At 38.1% G+C, this 21,302-nt stretch overlaps 1 protein-coding gene and 1 non-coding gene across 5 annotated transcripts in view; one reads left to right on the plus strand and one right to left on the minus strand.

The window, feature by feature from the left end:
* The window catches only part of LOC149792406 (uncharacterized), a 108,532-nt gene that overhangs the window by 9,270 nt on the left and 77,960 nt on the right, over positions 1 to 21,302 (plus strand). For 3 of the 4 annotated variants that reach the window (XM_089970976.1, XM_089970978.1, XM_089970977.1), the window contains exons 2-4: positions 1,784 to 1,945; positions 10,215 to 10,394; positions 13,604 to 13,765. In XM_089970976.1, the coding sequence (XP_089827102.1) occupies positions 1,784 to 1,945; positions 10,215 to 10,394; positions 13,604 to 13,765 (504 nt within the window). The remainder of the gene's footprint in view (positions 1 to 1,783; positions 1,946 to 10,214; positions 10,395 to 13,603; positions 13,766 to 21,302) is intronic. The other variant, XM_089970979.1, reaches the window with a different exon arrangement.
* Positions 1,615 to 1,691, minus strand: Trnar-ccg (transfer RNA arginine (anticodon CCG)). Its single transcript has one exon. It is a non-coding gene; the product is annotated as a tRNA-Arg (tRNA).

Here is a 21,302-nt window from a genome sequence, read left to right on the forward strand (position 1 = left end):
ATTTGTTTAAGATTTTACAAAATTAAACTAAAACGTTGTGGCCTTATCGCATCCAATGATATTCGCACACTCACAGACGTTTCGTAAACAGCCATACAGTCATTAGGTAAGCATTTTAATTTCTGGAGCTTTGATATAAATATATAAAACAGAGACTGTGCAAGCATGCTTCGTGTATCCTTTCCTTAAAAGAGAGAGAAATCGACTTACAATCAATTTACATAATTGCAGACAGAGACAATGTTTTGTTTGACTCAGATCACTACCACACAGTTGCTAATTTTATAAAGGACTGCCTGTTATTATTTAGACAAAAGTTCTCTTTTTTCCTTCGAATTTACACTTCCTCTCAGCTTGTTTATGAATTTTCTGGCAATATTGAATTTTTTGGTGTGAAGCAGATACAATACAAAGGATGAAAAATAACTTTCAGTTTTAATGTGCACATCAGAGACTTCTTTTTCTTGAAATACAAGTTGACCAATTCGTAAAGTTTGAGAAAATTTTCATTCTTTTTCTTTTCGTAAATGAAATAAGACAATTCTCAGAAAATTGCAATTAATTATAACTGCATTTTAATAAGAAATGCCAGCATAGAGGTCCGTGAAAACCTTTCAGTTCCAGAAAAAAAAAAGTATTGTACAAAAGATATCGAGAACATTCAAGCCTTTCAAGGTTTCGAAGATTAAAAAAGAACAAAAATATAAAAGAAGAAACTCCAAGACATTATTATTCAGTGAGTCCATGACTGCAATCAAAATGAGTTTGTTTTGTTTAGATTTGTTTTTTAAATATATTATGCGCATATGGACGTATATAATGCCATTTGCCGAATGATATAGCTTGAAAAACGCCATTTGAACGTCGTTTACTGTGTAAATTGGCAGCTGTCACAATAAACGCAGAGAAAAGCACAATTATAACTTCTTAATTGTTAGTGCTATCCGCATGTAGGCTGCAACTGTATGGCCAAGCGCCCAATCGATTTTCCGTCTGTGCATTCACGACGCAAATTGCACTCGGTTGTCCTATGAAGATCATATTTTAATTTATATTTTTTGGAAACGAAACAAAATTGTCTTGGATCTTTAGGATCAGCTAGGAAAAGAATTATAAAGAGTACTGGTAGTAAGTCTGTATATTTGTTCCCCAATAAGGCTTTACCAAGACAGTTTCGGGATGAGTGGTTTTAACAACACGATAAACATATTATTGGCTTTATCATGCCAAAAAATTATAGCTGTGTGCCTTTTCTAAGGACACGCTGAGGGAGCTGACCCCGCTCGGCCTGCGCAGGTATCAAAACATTGACCTTTGGTTTTCGAGCAGGCGCTCTATCAACATTACTACTGCGGCTCCCGATTTATTATGTGTGTGTGTGTGATTTTGATTTTTAACGTAGCTTTAACAATTTCATGCCATATCGCTACGACGTCTGCAGTGTGGCAGTTTATAGTGATGCCTAGCACTGGGGCATCATGCCGCAGACATGTAGCATGCTGTCCCAACGAGTCACATTATCCTTACACCAGGCCGACCAGTCCTAAGACTAACCTCTTAATCATGAGCACGAAGCGAGGCAGCTGTTAGTACCATTTTTGTAAGCCTTTGGTATGACTCGGCCGGGGATCGAACCCACGACCTCCCGCATCGGAGGCGGACGCTCTAACCACTAGGCCACCGGAGCGGTCACCCCGATTTATTAAGAATATGTGTGATTGCAATGAATTGGTCCGAATATAGTAATTACATAATGGCTCATACATTTCATTATATTTTACAGGTGTTTCAGGCATCCAGTGTTATTCCTGCAGTTATACTAAAAGCGCCGATTGGACAGTTGATTATGAATGCATAACAGCTGCAGCTAATGTGACAAGGGGGAATCCAAAGCCAACTTGTCCTACCGAATCAAGCTGCTTTGTCAAAACAGTATATAATCAAGGTATATACAAATAAATTAATCTCAAATTTACATTATTATATATTGTATTCCATCATTTAATCCCTTGATTTTTTGTTACCATAATGTTGACAAACTTCTTCTTTGTCTTTCCTGTTCAGAGGTGACTATGAAATCACTAAGTGGTTTGGTTTGTGTGAGCGAATTAGTGGCTGATCAGTCCAATTTGTGCTCTGAACTATATGTGGCACACTTAACAGCATATGTTACTTCGGTTTTCTTGATCGATAGGACAAGTGCTGCAGTTATGAATTTCACGATGCTAACGCTTTTGCACTGCCTCTGCGCATTTCCTCGGTTCAATGTGTACAGCTCCAGTATTGATAAGAATGTACCAGGTCGAGCGATCCTGTGCGGGACTTTCCCAAGACTGAAGGTCAATGTTGAAGTGAGTCAAGAATTATTTAAGGGAATCTTTGAATACTTTCTTTTGACAATCACCTTCAGCTCAACACAGGCGATACTCTTCAGTTATCCTGGAGTTGTGACATACCCATCTCGGCTGTGGTTTCATCAGTGGTGTGTGGATGCTTGGAATATCTGCCCGTGTGAGAAGGTCAGAGTCTAGGATCATATTCTGCCAAAGTATACTCATCAGTGTCCTCGGGGAGCTTATTTGGAAAAGGTTGACAGTCTTGACAAAGCGTCTGTACACTGTCAATGTTTCGTAAGCATACAGACTGGTTGGTAACAGTAGCAACCTTCACTTTTATTTGTAGACTGCTACCTTTGCGCTCACACACAATCGCACATAGTCTGTCAAAGGCTACACTTGCGTTAGCAAGTCTGTCATTGAGTCCGTCTTCGACGTGGACTGCACGTGACAGTGTGCTGCTGGCATAGGTGAATATGTCCAATGAGTTTCGTCATTTACTTTTTCGGTAGACTACGTAAGGCTTTCCTCGTGCAGGTTGGTACAACACCTATTTTGTTTTGATAGTGATTTTGAGACCGATATTATCCATGTCAGACTCAGATTTAGCATTCAAGGAACAGTCGTCAGAAATTTGGAAATAATAAATAGTTAGTTCTTGTAACTTCATCTTTGCATGTAGCCTTCTCAGATTGATAAGTTTCACATCAGTCCGGTATCTAATGTCAAACCCAGTGTCATGGTCACGGATAGCATCAGTAAACATGTCAGAGAGTATGATATTGAAGAGGGTTGGGGCCAGCATACATCCTTGCTTGACTCCATTGGGGATTGTGAATAATTCGATTAATTGTTGTCGTCCATGACGACAGCGAAAAGCCATCACGGAATTGCAAAACCATATCGAGGAATTTCTCTGATCAACCAGATTTTGCTTTTGTCAGGTCCATTCATGTCGTGTACAGGTTGAAGTTGTGTTCATTGCAGTTTACGGAGCTGCAAACACTGGAGTTAGCGAGCTGCACACACCATGTGTGTGGTCCCTCGTCTTTTTCAGAGGTCACACTGACTCTCTGGCAGGACCGCTGTATCGATGTGATGCACATGGGGATTCATCAGAATTCTGGCGAGGATTTTGCCAGATCTTGACAGAAAGGAGATTGCCCGGTGGATTTTGTAGAATTGTCTAATGACATTTTGCTTGTACAAGTGGGACATGTATGCATCTTTGCACTCTTAGGACATAGTTTATTAATTCGCAATGGACTGGAAGAGTTCGGTTAATTTCTGTGCCATGTTTGAGCTGCAAACATGGCTTTGTAGACTTCTGATTATATGATATCTGATCCATGTGCTTTGCCACTTGAAAACAGTTCAATTGCTTTCTCACTTTGAGTCTGCGTTGGAGGATCAGCAAGTTATAAGTTGATTTCCATTTCGACCAGTCGATCAATTTCCTCCTAACTGATAGATGACTGTTGATTGAGGATGTTGTTGAATGATACTCCTCATCGTTGAAGTATATTTCCCTTTGTACGTGAGCGGTGTGTTGCTGTCAGCACTCATTATTGGAGTTGTTCGTGATGACTGTAGCCCTAAAATAGACTTCAAAGCGTCATATATGTTCTCTTCGTGTCATTCTTCCTATCCACCTTATTGCTCCACCATGAGTTGTGTAACTTTATGAGAACGTATTGAACAGTCTTCTTGATATTGGTGAAGGGTGCCTTCTTAGATGATGAAGTTATGTCTTCTAAACAGGTCCTCCGAAGTCTCCTTATGGCTGCGTCTTTCTTATCAAACCAATTTTGATGTTTACGTTTGGTGGGACTGACGATTTTTGGTTGAAGACTATGAGTATACAGACTCTCTGCCTGATTCTCTGAGGTTTTTGACATTCTCTGAGTACAGATCGAGTGTATCTAGTTGGCTGTACAGTTGGTCGACGAATGTCTGGTGCACATTCTCCTGCTTCAATTTGGAGATGCTAAACTTTCGGGGAACTTTTTGCCATGTGGTCGTCTGCTAGGCTGAATCTGTATATTTCGCGTTTAGACACTATGAGTCTGTGGTCAGTCCAGCATTCTGCATATTTCATGGCCTTGGTTACTCGGACATCCTGCCTGTCTCTTCTCCTGACGATCACATGATCAAAGAGATGTCAGTGCTTGGAGCGTGAGGGTATCCAATATGTCGCATTGCGGTTTGGCAGAGGCAATATTGTGTTGGTGATTAGCAGGTAGTGAATTTCCACAGTAGATGAATCCGTTGTTGTTCCAACATGCCAAAGTCGTTATTATCCATAACATCTTGGTATGTCTCGTTATCTCTGCCAACTATATCCTAAAGAAATAGGAATGATGAGCTCTTCTGCAGAATCCAGATCTTCATAAAGGTTTACCTTGATCTCATCTGGGTTGGTCATAGTGCGTGCATAGGCGCAGATACTAATGTCTTTCTCCAGACAATGGGCGTCCTTCTCTTTCTTTAGTCTGTCATCCATACCTTTTGGGAGATTTGTGAGCAATGCTCAGGAGCTGTGACGTGACGGAGAACCAGACATAAGCCTCGCGTCGCTCTTCTTAACTTCGTTCACCACAGAAGAATGTGCAGCCAGCTTCAACTTTACTGATTTGTCATTCTTCAATTAGGCGAGTTTTACTTGTGGCTGATATCTGTTTATTGAACCTAGTCAGTTCAGTTCCAGCTAGAGCCGTTATTCCCTCAGTTCAATTGGCTTATGGAATGTCCATTATTTAGCGCTAATTCTAGGCACATAAGGTGAGTGGAGGCACATTTGTCTTCTTGCTAGGTTTTCGACCGCTAATCCCGTTAGTCTCAGTATGCTGCCCAAGCTCAATATTTAGGGCACCTTTTCTAGCCCTTCCTCATACTACGGAGATGAGCAGTGTAATCCTAAAATGGGATGCCCACTCATCTCAGAGGATACCGAGTTTCACGTCGGTGCAGGGACAAGCGACATTATGCCCTGAGCCACCTGTGTTCATTTATGTTGTTAAAGCTCCCATTGGATCCACACCTGCTTACTTGCCGCTCAACAATCGCGACAGGACTTTAAGGTATCTGGTGATGGACGGAAATGATGTCATTACTTGTGCGTGAGTTGTGTTTAAGAGAGGGAAAGTTGCGCACAGTCACCCTCAATCTCTCACCTACTGGCAAGACAATGTCGAGAAGTCTAGCAACAAGACCCGATGCAATTGATTGCGATCAGTTCCCACTGCACTTCAAATGATGCAGACGCTGTCCGAGTGGCCGAATGGTCTAAAGCGCTAACCGTTACGGATCACTGTCATCTCACCTCCGTCTGCGTGGGTTTGAATCTCGGGTTCGACCAATGTGGGTATGTGAGAAAGCTTGCCAGTAACTTCTCGTGGGTCGGTGGTTCTTTCCGGGTTTTCCCGGGTTCTTTCTCCACCATTTATACTGGCCGCCATGTTTTGACCTATCGTATGCTGAAAAATGGCGGTAAACTCTACAATAACAACATAAATAGGTTCAAACAGCACATTAAGTAAGAATGTTTGTCAACAATTATAACGAGAATTGAAGTCAAGGAAAAATGGAAGAACATATATAAAGGAAGACAAGGAAAAAAGACTGATACAAACACCAGATACAAGAAGGAAAAATGGCAAAATTGAAATAGAAATAGTTCAAGACGATTAAGTATGTTACCAGCAAATAATATCGTATAATAAGGTTTCCTAAATACAAATCTGAAATTCGCTATCAAATGAAAAGCGTTTGATGTTTGTGCAATCATAATAATCGTATGTGATACTTTATATTATCGCACGATATTAGTACGCTGTACGAAGACTTTTATCGCACGAGATAATTTATGTGGTTCTAAGACATTATAGTACTTTTACCGTGTGAAATAATGTATCTGGTCCCACGGTAGTATAGTAAGCTTTACTAATGTTTTCCCCTTCTTCGATCCTTTATGTTGTCCTACGACGTTACAATACACTGTACAAAAGGTTTTGACACAACAAAGGATCCTATATATGAGTGCCGTGGTAGCGCCTTTGCTGGAAGTCCTGATTCGTAATCCAGGGAACATAGGGTCGATACCAACAAAGTTTCTTTCATAGCAGGGAAAGAAGTCATCTTCTGCATTCGTGTAATGCAGTTAACTCTACATGGTACAGATATAAAAGCTTCATACTAAACCCAACTGCTCTCTCTCTCTCTCTCTCTCTCTCTCTCTCTCTCTCATACCCACCCACCCACCCACCCCCACACACACAAACGATTTCTCTGATATTTTCTAATTGTTTCGTAGATATAAAGTATCAGCAAAATGATGGCAATAGTTGAAACTTAAACGTAACTCAAGTGAATATTTTTTATTTGTTTAGTGTTTCTCGCAATATAAGGACGTTGTTATATAATTTTAATACGGATTTTGTTTGATTTTATTTATGACTTAGACTACTAGATAGAAATAATTTCCTACATTTCTACTAAACATATTCTCAGTTATTTGCAAGAATTATTCCGACATGCATTATCCTATATTTCCAGTCCTCAAATCCCGCTGAACACGGATTGAACTTAAGTGAGTTTCCCCTTATAGCTCCTCATTTATTAATGACCCGAATTTCCCCTTATTGCTCCTTATTTTATTATTAACTGGAGTATTTTTGACAAATATTGGTTGCAATTTTTCCTAGGTCCTCCTGTTTAATCTAGCGTAGAATCTTGTGGTTTTGTTGCGCTTCTCTTCTATCTAGATTTTCCTTTTTAAGACTCGTAGTCATACTATAAACATGAACTATATTTTGATGTACCTTTATATTAAAAACACGACAGGTTCCAGATTAAACAGAAGTATTAAACAGTACTATCTCAGCTAAACCGAATGTTAGCGTGTTCTTTTCCATTAAATCTACAACCCAATGGGATATTTGTTAAAAAAAGAGTACAATAATAAATTTAATTCTACCTCAGTTGTATAAAAGAGTCTGAAAGATGGCGTGCATGCTTTTCAAAATATTTGTGTAAAAAACACATCTGCAAATGAACCACATACTATTGAAACATTAACGTATACAAGAATAGCCTATAAGGAAATTAGCATATTTGATAATTAAGCACACCAGTTTCTTCTAGTTGATTATTTCTTGTGTCCCAAGGAGTTCGACATGAAATCGATGCCAAGGGTATGAGTTGACATTACTTCAGGTTACAGTGCATGCCAAACAAAAGCATTACGACCAGAGCTCGTTGCCTTTAATTTCGATCTATCAAATAGATATAGGTTAAATTCAGCCAGGTAATGTAAGTGATTCATCGACAACCCACTTGATTCGACGTAGGAAACCAATACAAGAATCCTCTCGATTCACCGTGACATAAACCGATAAGTCTTGTCCGATGGGCCCAAAACTCCAGATAGGGCTACCCCCAGGATTTTAGAAAACAGAGGGAACGCAGATATGCTTTCGGGTGAAATTTATGATCAAAATGGACCATTAAATGTGAAGGATCGCCATTTTACTTACCTACTCGAGCTCAGATACCGAGTATTGGCACAAAGCAACATTATACTGATTTCAACGGTTTTCAGAGAAGTGATATAAATATTTCACGAGTTTATCAGGTCAGTATATAGAGTAAATGCCTATATATGTACAGGTCTTGATGTAATTAAAGTTGGCTTCAATTTTGATTTGTAAACAAAATAACATACAAGAGAATTAAAGTAATAATTTTTTATTTCAAACATCAAATTGGTGTACTCCAATATAAAAAAGATGCAGATTTACAGCTTACATGTAATGATTTAATTATGATATCATCGAGAAAAGCATCATCAACCCTCATATGAAAATCCTTATAACGACACAGCATGAAGAAGGAATAAATTACGTATTTCCTGTGGGTAAAGGTGGGATGGCAAATATCCAAGCCATCCATGCAACTGTTGGGGGAAGGGTCATGGAGACGAGCAGACCCAGTGGGGTCCAAAATTCACATCAAACAAAACGTTTTATTGTGAGGTGGCCCAAAACTTTAGTTTTGTGGTGGCGCCCAGAATTTCTTGCTACGCCACTGGAAAGTAAATATACAAATTGGTATTTTGATAAATTGGTACTGCAACTTTAAAGACTCGTAAAATTTCCAATGTCAATCCAGAATTATCCATCAAAAGTAGATGTAAAATTTACGGAAAACAAAGTCCGATTTAAGATACCACATGTTGACACAGTAAATGAAGTAGCTTTAACATAAACAACTACATGAATGTCAAAATTTGACAAAATCTGAAATCAGTCATACATTGGAAAGAATTGATAAAGTATTGACATTTGCTGGAAATAAATGTAACTAATTGACGGTGGTTGCGCATCATTCTTGACAGCATTGAACGATCACTTATCAGACGTAAAGTATGCTCTTTCCATGATTATATATCGGTTTAAAATGAACCGCAACAAGGGCACAATGCAAACAACAGCATTTCAATGAGCTTCTTGGTCTTGGAAGTTCATTTGCTTACATACATATTATACAATTGTAGGAAAAATATTATACGGACAAAAGAGTTGAAAATATACCAAAATATTTAAAGAATGCTAAACCGAACAATCTACATAAACACTAAACAAGGAAGCAAAATAATTTCACTACAAAAAGTTTATGTAAATCTTGTTGATGAAAAGTGACAAATAATCATAGCTGACATCGATGCTTTTGAAAGATACAAAGGCTAAAGATGAATACAGTATGTTAGAAATACATAATTTTTAAAAATACAACTGCCTTTAAAAATGCGAGAACCAGATAGGTAGATAAAAAGCACCAATATAGATTTTTAAAGTGTGAAATGCTCAAACGTTTCAGTTTGACAAAGAAAAAGAAATTTACAATAACAACGCTGGGAAATGAAAATACTGACGAATATTTAACTTACTCAAAAGGCTAGAAGTCAATGTATCTCATATGGAAAATCAGAACATAGATTGAAGTCTGAAATATATTGGGGATGTAATAAAATGCATTACTGATCAATAGACACGAGTTGCTTCCTTTGGAATACCTTATGTTAAAATATGTTAAACATTTATAATACCAAAATACTAAATAAATTTACACGGGTTTCTTTCCTGACTTAAGAGCGGAAAATAATTGAAATTAGGCAAAGTAGTTCGGCGATACATTCCTTTATAAACCGGAGGACTTGAACGTGTATCTATATCAGATGGCATGGTTTATGGGGAACAAATTTATCTCTGCATGACAAACAAAGAATGTATGATTGAAAGTATGAGCATGTAAAATGGAAAGAATATTATGAATTGTTTCAAGCCAGTCAAATTGTTATGCCATTAAATAAATGTGTCAATAGCACACATTCAATATAGAGACGAAGTGTCCAATGTGTGCAAATTCATCAGAGATGTCTGAAGCAAAGCAAATAAATAATAATATTACTGAAAATGAAAGACTTAAGATTTTGAATTATTATGAATGTACAGAATAAGCAGAAGAACAAAACGAAAGATACAATACAGGAGGAATGAATTAATGTGGATATTATGCTAATTTTGCTCGCAAGCCAGAGGAAAAATAAACCATGCTGCTTGATCTCAGTCTTGTATGTTTGATGTTTTATAAATTCATCAATGATGATACTCATTCAACATTTTTTCAGCCATATAAAGAAAAGTGAATCGATTATTCCATGAAAGAAATACCAACATCAACGATACATTTAAACATATCATAAATTACGATCATATAATCAACACACCCACAACATTTGTTTTACTAATACATATGTTTGCTAACAGCTGTATCGTTGTATAACTTTGACTTTCAGGCATACATTTAATATATTTTCAGGTGTTATGCAGGTAAATTCAGCAGTGCGAGGATGTGGAAAAGGTGGCACGCCGTGCAATGATAGAACATGCTGTGATGAAAATGGCCCGTATTCAACGTGCTGGACGGTGTGTGATACGGATTTGTGCAACGACATGGATGTTTCATCAAAACCGCAGGGATTAGGTGGCACGACTATGGGTACATGTCGCTTGAACAATTACTGGACACTGTTGAAGTGTACTGTCACTGTGCTTTGTAAACAGAGATTTTATTTTACAATATATCAGTTGTATGTAGTTAAAGTGTTAGAAATCAGATTACTAATTCCTAATTGACAGTCTCGAGTTGGGGGAAGGATGTGTTTGGTCTAACCACTTTCAGAATGGTGCGGCACTCTATCTAGTTCATTTTAGGTACTTTGAGACAAAACTCAATCTGCATGCAGCCTCTCTGCAGGGCCGATAAGAGTTGGGAGAGGGCAACCGGGGATATATTCCTGGTCGAACAACACTTTTTAATTTTATAAAAGAAAACTTTGGTTTGAACAAGAACTAGGAGAGGCCTGGGTGTTTCTTACTCCAGGGCCCGTGATCGCTCTCTACGGCCTTGCAGCAGAGAGAGTGAACAGACCTTTAGCTGAAACGTCATTTTGAAAACTAAAACCTCATACTGAACAAATGAAACCAAATAAGGTCAGTAATGCCAAACCAAAGCTTCTAACTTTAACGAGAGTTTCTCTAGTTGGGTTAGGTTTTTTTTTGTTACATTGTTTTTGTTGTTTGTCTTTTTCTAAATTAGAATGTGAGTTCGTTTACCCGCCGGACGTTTCATTCAGGTCGCACCCTCTCTGCTGCTATAATTAAATCATTATTATATCAACCAAATATTTTATCAAGACCTACACGATATCTTGTTCTGGGATCGTGTAAATTTATAGTTATGAATCCGTGTGGAGTAGATTGTGTTTTGAAAAGAAATTTTTGAATTAATCATGTCCATATCCCCACCACACCAAGTCTGATGACTGTTTCTTAAAGTATGTGTATCAACTCCATTAAAGACAACTAAAATATTACAGTTATCTCTGATCACTTTAGGTATTTGTGTGTATCATCGAGTAACATAAATCACTCAGTATTTTTATGCCTACCTCGAGAAAATATTTTTGCTGGATTTGTTTGTTTATCTAACATTATGTCGTCTTATACTACCAGATTATTAATAAACTATCTACGGACGGTGCTTCATCAATATCAGTTATAAAATTAAGAATATCATCGCCATCTTTATTCATTAACTTTGCATTTTCAATCAAATCTTTAAGTACATCGAAGCATCTCTGATCATCAACTGACGGAACTAATAACTTATCCCATTTCAGCCATCTCATTATCAATTAAGAAATAATTGCGTTTTACCGGACCCCGAGGGGACCTATTATTATCATTCTGATAATTCGATAATGCTGAAATGTATTTTCTACAGTCTTGTTTCTTATCGTATACATTTCAAGACGACATTCGCACACGAGCGAACGAACGAGATCGCTACAATTTACCTCCCTATCAATATCGAATGGAGAGAGAGTGAGAGGATGTTTGTTTAAGATTTTACAAAATTAAACTAAACCGTTGTGGCCTTTTCGCATTCAATGATACTCGCACACTCACAGACGTTTCGTAAACAGCCATTCAGTCATTAGGTAAGCATTTTAATTTCTGGAGCTTTGATATAAATATATAAAAGAGACACTGTGCAAGCATGCTTCGTGTATCCTTTCCTAAAATGAGAGAGAAATTGACTTGCAATCAATTTACACAATTGCAGACAGGGACAATGTTTTGTTTGACTCAGATCAGTACCACACAGATGCTATTTTTTATAAAGGACTGCCTGTTATTATTTATACAAAAGTTCTCTTTTTTCCCTCGAATTCACACTTCCTCTCAGCTTGTTTATGAATTTTCTGGCAATATTGCATTTTTTGGTGTGAAGCAGATACAATACAAAGGATGAAAAATAACTTTCAGTTTTAATGTGCACATCAGAGACTTCTTTTTCTTGAAATACAAGTTGACCAATTCGTAAAGTTTGAGAAAATTTTCATTGTTTTTCTTCTCGTAAATGAAATAAGACAATTCTCAGAAAATTGCAATTTATTGTAACTGCATTTTAATAAGAAATGCCAGCATAGAGGTCCGTGAAAACCTTTCAGTTCCAGAAAAAAAAAGCATTGTACAAAAGATATTGAGAACATTCAAGCCTTTAAAGGTTTCGAAGATTAAAATAGAAAAAAATATAAAAGAAGAATCTCCAAGACATTTTTATTCAGTGAGTCCATGACTGCAATCAAAATGAGTTTGTTTTGTTTAGATTTGTTTTTTAAATTTCTTATGCGCATATGGAGGTATATAATGCCATTTGCCGAATGATATAGCTTGAAAAACACCATTCGAACGTCGTTTACTGTGTAATTTGGCAGTTGTCACAATAAACGCAGAGAAAAGCACAATTATAAACTCTTAATTGTTAGTGCTATCCGCATGTAGGCCGCAACTGTATGGCCAAGCGCCCAATCGATTTTCCGTCTGTACATTCACGACGCAAATTGCACTCGGTTGTCCTATGAAGATCATATTTCAATTTATATTTTTTGGAAAAAAAACAAAATTGTTTTGGATCTTTAGGATCAGCTAGGAATAGAATTATAAAGAGTACTGGTAGTAAGTCTGTATATTTGTTCCCCACTAAGGGTTTACCAAGATAGTTTCGGGATGAGTGGTTTTAACAACACGATAAACATATTATTGGCTTAACCACGCCAAAAAATTATAGCTGTGTGCCTTTTCTAAGGACACGCTGAGGGAGCTGACCCCGCTCGGCCTGCGCAGGTATCAGAACATTGACCCTTGGTTTTCGAGCAGGCGCTCTATCAACATTACTACTGCGGCTCCCGATTTATTGTGTGTGTGTGTGTGTGTGTGTGTGTGTGTGTGTATGTGTGTGTGTCTGTGTGATTTGGATTTTTAACGTAGCTTTAACAATTTTATGTCATATCGCTACGACGTCTGCAGTGTGGCAGTTTATAGTGATGCCTAGCACTGGGGCATCATGCTGCAGACATGAAGCATGCTGTCCCAACGAGTCACATTATCCTTACACCAGGCCGACCAGTCCTAAGACTAACCTCTTAATGATGAGCGCGAAGCGAGGCAGCTGTTAGTACCATTTTTGTAAGCCTTTGGTATGACTCGGCCGGGGATCGAACCCACGACCTCCCGCAGACGCTCTAACCACTAGGCCACCGGAGCGGTCACCCCGATTTATTAAGAATATGTGTGATTGCAATGAATGGGTCCGAATATAGTAATTACATAATGGCTCATACATTTCATTATATTTTACAGGTGTTTCAGGCATCCAGTGTTACTCCTGCAGTTATACTAAAAGCGCCGATTGGACAGTTGATTATGAATGCATAACAGCTGCAGTTAATGTGACAAGGGGGAATCCAAAGCCAACTTGTCCTACCGAATCAAGCTGCTTTGTCAAAACAGTATATAATCAAGGTATATACAAATAAATTAATCTCAAATTTATATTATTATATAGTGTATTCCATCATTTATTCCATTGACAAACTTCTTCTTTGTCTTTCCTGTTCAGAGGTGACTATGAAATCACTAAGTGGTTTGGTTTGTGTGAGCGAATTAGTGGCTGATCAGTCCAATTTGTGCTCTGAACTATATGTGGCACACTTAACAGCATATGTTACTTCGGTTTTCTTGATCGATAGGGCAAGTGCTGCAGTTATGAATTTCACGTTGCTAACGCTTTTGCACTGCCTCTGCGCATTTCCTCGGTTCAATGTCTACAGCTCCAGTATTGATAAGAATGCACCAGGTCGAGCGATCCTGTGCGGGACTTTCCCAAGACTGAAGGTCAATGTTGAAGTGAGTCAAGAATTATTTAAGGGAATCATTGAATACTTTCTTTTGACAATCCCCTTCAGCTCAACACAGGCGATACTCTTCAGTTATCCTGGAGTTGTGACATGCCCATCTCGGCTGCGGTTTCATCAGTGGTGTGTGGATGCTTGGAATATCTGCCCGTGTGAGAAGGTCAGTGTCTAGGATCATATTCTGCCAAAGTATCCTCATCAGTGTCCTCGGGGAGCTTATTTGGAATAGGTTGACATTCTTGACGAAGCGTCTGTACACTGTCAATGTTTCGTAAGCATACAGACTGGTTGGTAACAGTAGCATAGCAACCTTCAGTTTTATTTGTAGACTGCTACCTTTGCGCTCATACACAATCACACATAGTCTGTCAAAGGCTACACTTGCGTTAGCAAGTCTGTCATTGAGTCCGTCTTCGACGTGGACTGCACGTGACAGTGTGCTGCTGGTATAGGTGAATATGTCCAATGAGTTTCGTCATTTACTTTTTCGGTAGACTACGTAAGGCTTTCCTCGTGCAGGTTGGTACAACACCTATTTTGTTTTGATAGTGATTTTGAGACCGATATTATCCATGTCAGGCTCAGATTTAGCATTCAAGGAACAGTCGTCAGAAAATTGGAAATAATAAATAGTTAGTTCTTGTAACTTCATCTTTGCATGTAGCCTTCTCAGATTGATAAGTTTCACATCAGTCCGGTATCTAATGTCAAACCCAGTGTCATGGTCACGGATAGCATCAGTAAACATGTCAGAGAGTATGATATTGAAGAGGGTTGGGGCCAGCATACATCCTTGCTTGACACCATTGGGATTGTGAATAATTCGATTAATTGTTGTCGTCCATGACGAGAGCGAAAATCCATCACGGAATTGCAGAACCATATCGAGGAATTTCTCTGATCAACCAGATTTTGCTTTTGTCAGGACCATTTATGTCGTGTACAGGTTGAAGTTGTATTCATTGCAGTTTACGGAGCTGCAAACACTGGAGATAGCGAGCTGCACACACCATGTGTGTGGTCCCTCGTCTTTTTCAGAGGCCACACTGACTCTCTGGCAGGAGCGCTGTATCGAGGTGATGCACAAGGCGATTCATCAGAATTCTGGCGAGGATTTTGCCAGATCTTGACAGAAAGGAGATTGCCCGGTGGTTTTTGTAGAATTGTCTAATGACATTTTGCTTGTACAAGTGGGACATGTATGCATCTTTGCACTCTTAGGACATAGTTTATTAATTTGCAATGGACTGGAAGAGTTCGGTTAATTTCTGTGCCATGTGGCTTCTGGCTTTGTAGACTTCTGATTATATGACATCTGCTCCATGTGCTTTGCCACTTGAAAACAGTTAAATTGCTTTCTCACTTTGAGTCTGCGTTGGAGGATCAGCAAGTTATAAGTTGATTTCCATTTCTGGTAGGCGATCAATTACCTCCTAACTGATAGATGACTGTTGATTGAGGATGTTGTTGAATGACACTGCTCATCGTTGAAGTATATTTCCCTTTGCACGTGAGCGATGTGTTGCTGTCAGCACTCATTATTGGAGTTGTTCATGATGACTGTAACCCTAAAATAGACTTCAAAGCGTCATATATGTTCTCTTCGTGTCATTCTTCATATCCACCTTATTGCTCCACCATGAGCTGTGTAACTTTATGAGTATGTATTGAACAGTCTTCTTGATATTGTTGAAGGGTGCCTTCTTAGATGATGAAGTTATGTCTTCTAAACATGTCCTCCGAAGTCTCTGTATGGCTGCGTCTTTCTTATCAAACCAATTTTGATGTTTACGTTTGGTGGGACTGACGATTTTTGGTTGCAGACTATGAGTATACAGACTCTCTGACTGATTCTCTGAGGTTTTCGACATTCTCTGAGTACAGATGGAGTGTATCTAGTTGGCTGTACAGTTGGTCGACGAATGTCTGGTGCACATTCTCCTGCTTCAATTTGGAGATGCTAAACTTTCGGGGAACTTTTTGCCATGTGGTCGTCTGCTAGGCTGAATCTGTATATTTCGCGTTTAGACACTATGAGTCTGTGGTCAGTCCAGCATTCTGCATATTTCATGGCCTTGGTTACTCGGACTTCCTGCCTGTCTCTTCTCCTGACGATCACATGATCAAAGAGATGTGAGTGCTTGGAGCGTGAGGGTATCCAAGATGTCGCATTGCGGTTTGGCAGACGGAATATTGTGTTGGTGATTAGCAGGTCAATGATTAGTGAATTTCCACAGTAGATGAATCCGTTGTTGTTCCAACATGCCAAAGTCGTTATTATCCATAACATCTTGATATGTCTGGTTATCTCTGCCAACTCTATCCTAAAGAAATAGGAATGATGAGCTCTTCTGCAGAATCCAGATCTTCATAAAAGTTTACCTTGATCTAATCTGAGTTGGTCGTGGTGGGTGCATAGGCGCAGATACTAATGTCTTTCTCCAGACAATGGGCGTCCTTCTCTTTCTTTAGTCTGTCATCCGTACCTTTTGGGAGATTTGTGAGCAATGCTCAGGAGCTGTGACGTGACGGAGAACCAGACATAAGCCTCGCGTCGCTCTTCTTAACTTCGTTCAAAACAGAAGAATGTGCAGCCAGCTTCAACTTTACTGATTTGTCATTCTTCAATTAGGCGAGTTTTACTTGTGGCTGATATCTGTTTGTTGAACCTAGTCAGTTCAGTTCCAGCTAGAGCCGTTATTCCCTCAGTTCAATTGGCTTATGGAATGTCCATTATTTAGCGCTAATTCTAGACACATAAGGTGAGTGGAGGCACCTTTGTCTTCTTGCTAGGTTTTCCACCGCTAATTCCCGTTAGTGTCAGTATGCTGCCCAAGCTCAATATTTAGGGCACCTTTTCTAGCCCTTCCTCATACTACGGAGATGAGCAGTGTAATCCTAAAATGGGATGCCCACTCATTTCGGAAGATGCCGAGTTTCACGTCGGTGCAGGGACAAGCGACCTTATGCCCTGAGCCACCTGTATTCATTTATGTTGCTAAAGCTCCCATTGGATCCACACCTGCTTTTTTGCCGCTCAACAATTGCTACAGGACTTTAAGGTATCTGGTGATGGACGGAAATGATGTCATTACTTGTGCGTGAGATGGGTTTAAGAGAGAGAAAGTTGCGCACAGTCACCCTCAATCTCTCACCTAGTGGCAAGACAATGTCGAGAAGTCTAGCAACAGGACCCGATACAATTGATGGCGATCAGTTCCCACTGTACTTGAAATGATGCCAGGCGCTGTCCGAGTGGCCCAATGGTCTAAGGCACTAACTCTTACGTATCACTGTCATCTCATCTCCGTCTGCGTGGGTTCGAATTTCGGGTTCGACCAATGTGGGTATGTGAGAAAGCTTGCCATTAACTTCTCGTGGGTCGGTGGTTCTTTCCGGGTTTTTCCCGGGTTCTTTCTCTACCATTTATACTGGCCGCCATGTTTGGCCTATCGTATGCTGAAAAATGGCGTTAAACGCTACACCAACAACATAAATAAATTCAGACAGCACATTAAGTAAGAATGTTTGTCAACAATTATAACGAGAATTGAAGTCAAGGAAAGATGGAAGAACATATATAAAGGAAGACAAGGAAAAAAGACTGATACAAACACCAGATACAAGAAGGAAAAATGGCAAAAATGAAATAGAAATAGTTCAAGACGATTAAGTATCTTACCAGCAAATAATATCATATAATAAGGTTTCCTAAATACAAATCTGAAATTCGCTATCAAATGAAAAGCGTTTGATGTTTGTGCAATCATAATAATCGTATGTGATACTTTATATTATCGCACGATATTAGTACGCTGTACGAAGACTTTTATCGCACGAGATAATTTATGTGGTTCTAAGACATTATAGTACTTTTACCGTGTGAAATAATGTATCTGGTCCCACGGTAGTATAGTAAGCTTTACTAATGTTTTCCCCTTCTTCGATCCTTTATGTTGTCCTACGACGTTACAATACACTGTACAAAAGGTTTTGACACAACAAAGGATCCTATATATGAGTGCCGTGGTAGCGCCTTTGCTGGAAGTCCTGATTCGTAATCCAGGGAACATAGGGTCGATACCAACAAAGTTTCTTTCATAGCAAGGAAAGAAGTCATCTTCTGCATTCGTGTAATGCAGTTAACTCTACATGGTACAGATATAAACGCTTCATACTAAACCCAACTGCTCTCTCTCTCTCTCATACCCACCCACCCACCCACACACACACACACACAAACCGATTTCTCTGATATTTTCTAATTGTTTCGTAGATATAAAGTATCAGCAAAATGATGGCAATAGTTGAAACTTAAACGTAACTCAAGTGAATATTTTTTATTTGTTTAGTGTTTCTCGCATAATAAGGACGTTGTTATATAATTTTAATACGGATTTTGTTTGATTTTAGTTATGATTTAGACTACTAGATATAAATAATTTCCTACATTTCTATTAAACATATCCTCACTTCTTTGCAACAACTATTCCGACATGCATTATCGTATATTTCCAGTCCTCAAATCCCGCTGAACACGGATTGAACTTAAGTGAGTTTCCCCTTATAGCTCCTCATTTATTAATGACCCGAATTTCCCCTTATTGCTCCTTATTTTATTATTAACTGGAGTATTTTTGACAAATATTGGTTGCAATTTTTCCTAGGTCCTCCTGTTTAATCTAGCGTAGAATTTTGTGGTTTTGTTGCGCTTCTCTTCTATCTAGATTTTCCTTTTTAAGACTCGTAGTTTTACTATAAACATGAACTATATTTTGATGTACCTTTATATTAAAAACACGACAGGTTCCAGATTAAACAGTAGTATTAAACAGTACTATCTCAGCTAAACCGAATGTTAGCGTTTCTTTTCCATTAAATCTACAACCCAATGGGATATTTGTTAAAAAAGAGTGCAATAATAAATTTAATTCTACCTCAGTTGTATAAAAGAGTCTGAAAGATGGCGTGCATGCTTTTCAAAATATTTGTGTAAAAAACACATCTGCAAATGAACCACATACTATTGAAACATTAACGTATACAAGAATAGCCTATAAGGAAATTAGCATATTTGATAATTAACCACACCAGTTTCTTCTAGTTGATTATTTCTTGTGTCCCAAGGAGTTCGACATGAAATCGATGCCAAGGGTATGAGTTGACATTACTTCAGGTTACAGTGCATGCCAAACAAAAGCATTACGACCAGAGCTCGTTGCCTTTAATTTCGATCTATCAAATAGATATAGGTTAAATTCAGCCAGGTAATGTAAGTGATTCATCGACAACCCACTTGATTCGACGTAGGAAACCAATACAAGAATCCTCTCGATTCACCGTGACATAAACCGATAAGTCTTGTCCGATGGGCCCAAAACTCCAGATAGGGCTACCCCCAGGATTTTAGAAAACAGAGGGAACGCAGATATGCTTTCGGGTGAAATTTATGATCAAAATGGACCATTAAATGTGAAGGATCGCCATTTTACTTACCTACTCGAGCTCAGATACCGAGTATTGGCACAAAGCAACATTATACTGATTTCAACGGTTTTCAGAGAAGTGATATAAATATTTCACGAGTTTATCAGGTCAGTATATAGAGTAAATGCCTATATATGTACAAGTCTTGATGTAATTAAAGTTGGCTTCAATTTTGATTTGTAAACAAAATAACATACAAGAGAATTAAAGTAATAATTTTTTATTTCAAACATCAAATTGGTGTACTCCAATATAAAAAAGATGCAGATTTACAGCTTACATGTAATGATTTAATTATGATATCATCGAGAAAAGCATCATCAACCCTCATATGAAAATCCTTATAACGACACAGCATGAAGAAGGAATAAATTACGTATTTCCTGTGGGTAAAGGTGGGATGGCAAATATCCAAGCCATCCATGCAACTGTTGGGGGAAGGGTCATGGAGACGAGCAGACCCAGTGGGGTCCAAAATTCACATCAAACAAAACGTTTTATTGTGAGGTGGCCCAAAACTTTAGTTTTGTGGTGGCGCCCAGAATTTCTTGCTACGCCACTGGAAAGTAAATATACAAATTGGTATTTTGATAAATTGGTACTGCAACTTTAAAGACTCGTAAAATTTCCAATGTCAATCCAGAATTATCCATCAAAAGTAGATGTAAAATTTACGGAAAACAAAGTCCGATTTAAGATACCACATGTTGACACAGTAAATGAAGTAGCTTTAACATAAACAACTACATGAATGTCAAAATTTGACAAAATCTGAAATCAGTCATACGTTTGAAAGAATTGATAAAGTATTGACATTTGCTGGAAATAAATGTAACTAATTGACGGTGGTTGCGCATCATTCTTGACAGCATTGAACGATCACTTATCAGACGTAAAGTATGCTCTTTCCATGATTATATATCGGTTTAAAATGAACCGCAACAAGGGCACAATGCAAACAACAGCATTTCAATGAGCTTCTTGGTCTTGGAAGTTCATTTGCTTACATACATATTATACAATTGTAGGAAAAATATTATACGGACAAAAGAGTTGAAAATATACCAAAATATTTAAAGAATGCTAAACCGAACAATCTACATAAACACTAAACAAGGAAGCAAAATAATTTCACTACAAAAAGTTTATGTAAATCTTGTTGATGAAAAGTGACAAATAATCATAGCTGACATCGATGCTTTTGAAAGATACAAAGGCTAAAGATGAATACAGTATGTTAGAAATACATAATTTTTAAAAATACAACTGCCTTTAAAAATGCGAGAACCAGATAGGTAGATAAAAAGCACCAATATAGATTTTTAAAGTGTGAAATGCTCAAACGTTTCAGTTTGACAAAGAAAAAGAAATTTACAATAACAACGCTGGGAAATGAAAATACTGACGAATATTTAACTTACTCAAAAGGCTAGAAGTCAATGTATCTCATATGGAAAATCAGAACATAGATTGAAGTCTGAAATATATTGGGGATGTAATAAAATGCATTACTGATCAATAGACACGAGTTACTTCCTTTGGAATACCTTATGTTAAAATATGTTAAACATTTATAATACCAAAATACTAAATAAATTTACACGGGTTTCTTTCCTGACTTAAGAGCGGAAAATAATTGAAATTAGGCAAAGTAGTTC

Source organism: Sinohyriopsis cumingii, chromosome 9 (genome assembly GCF_028554795.1).
Source record: "Sinohyriopsis cumingii isolate HCF-2022 chromosome 9, ASM2855479v2, whole genome shotgun sequence".
In the NCBI taxonomy this organism is placed as follows: Eukaryota; Metazoa; Mollusca; class Bivalvia; order Unionida; family Unionidae; genus Sinohyriopsis; species Sinohyriopsis cumingii.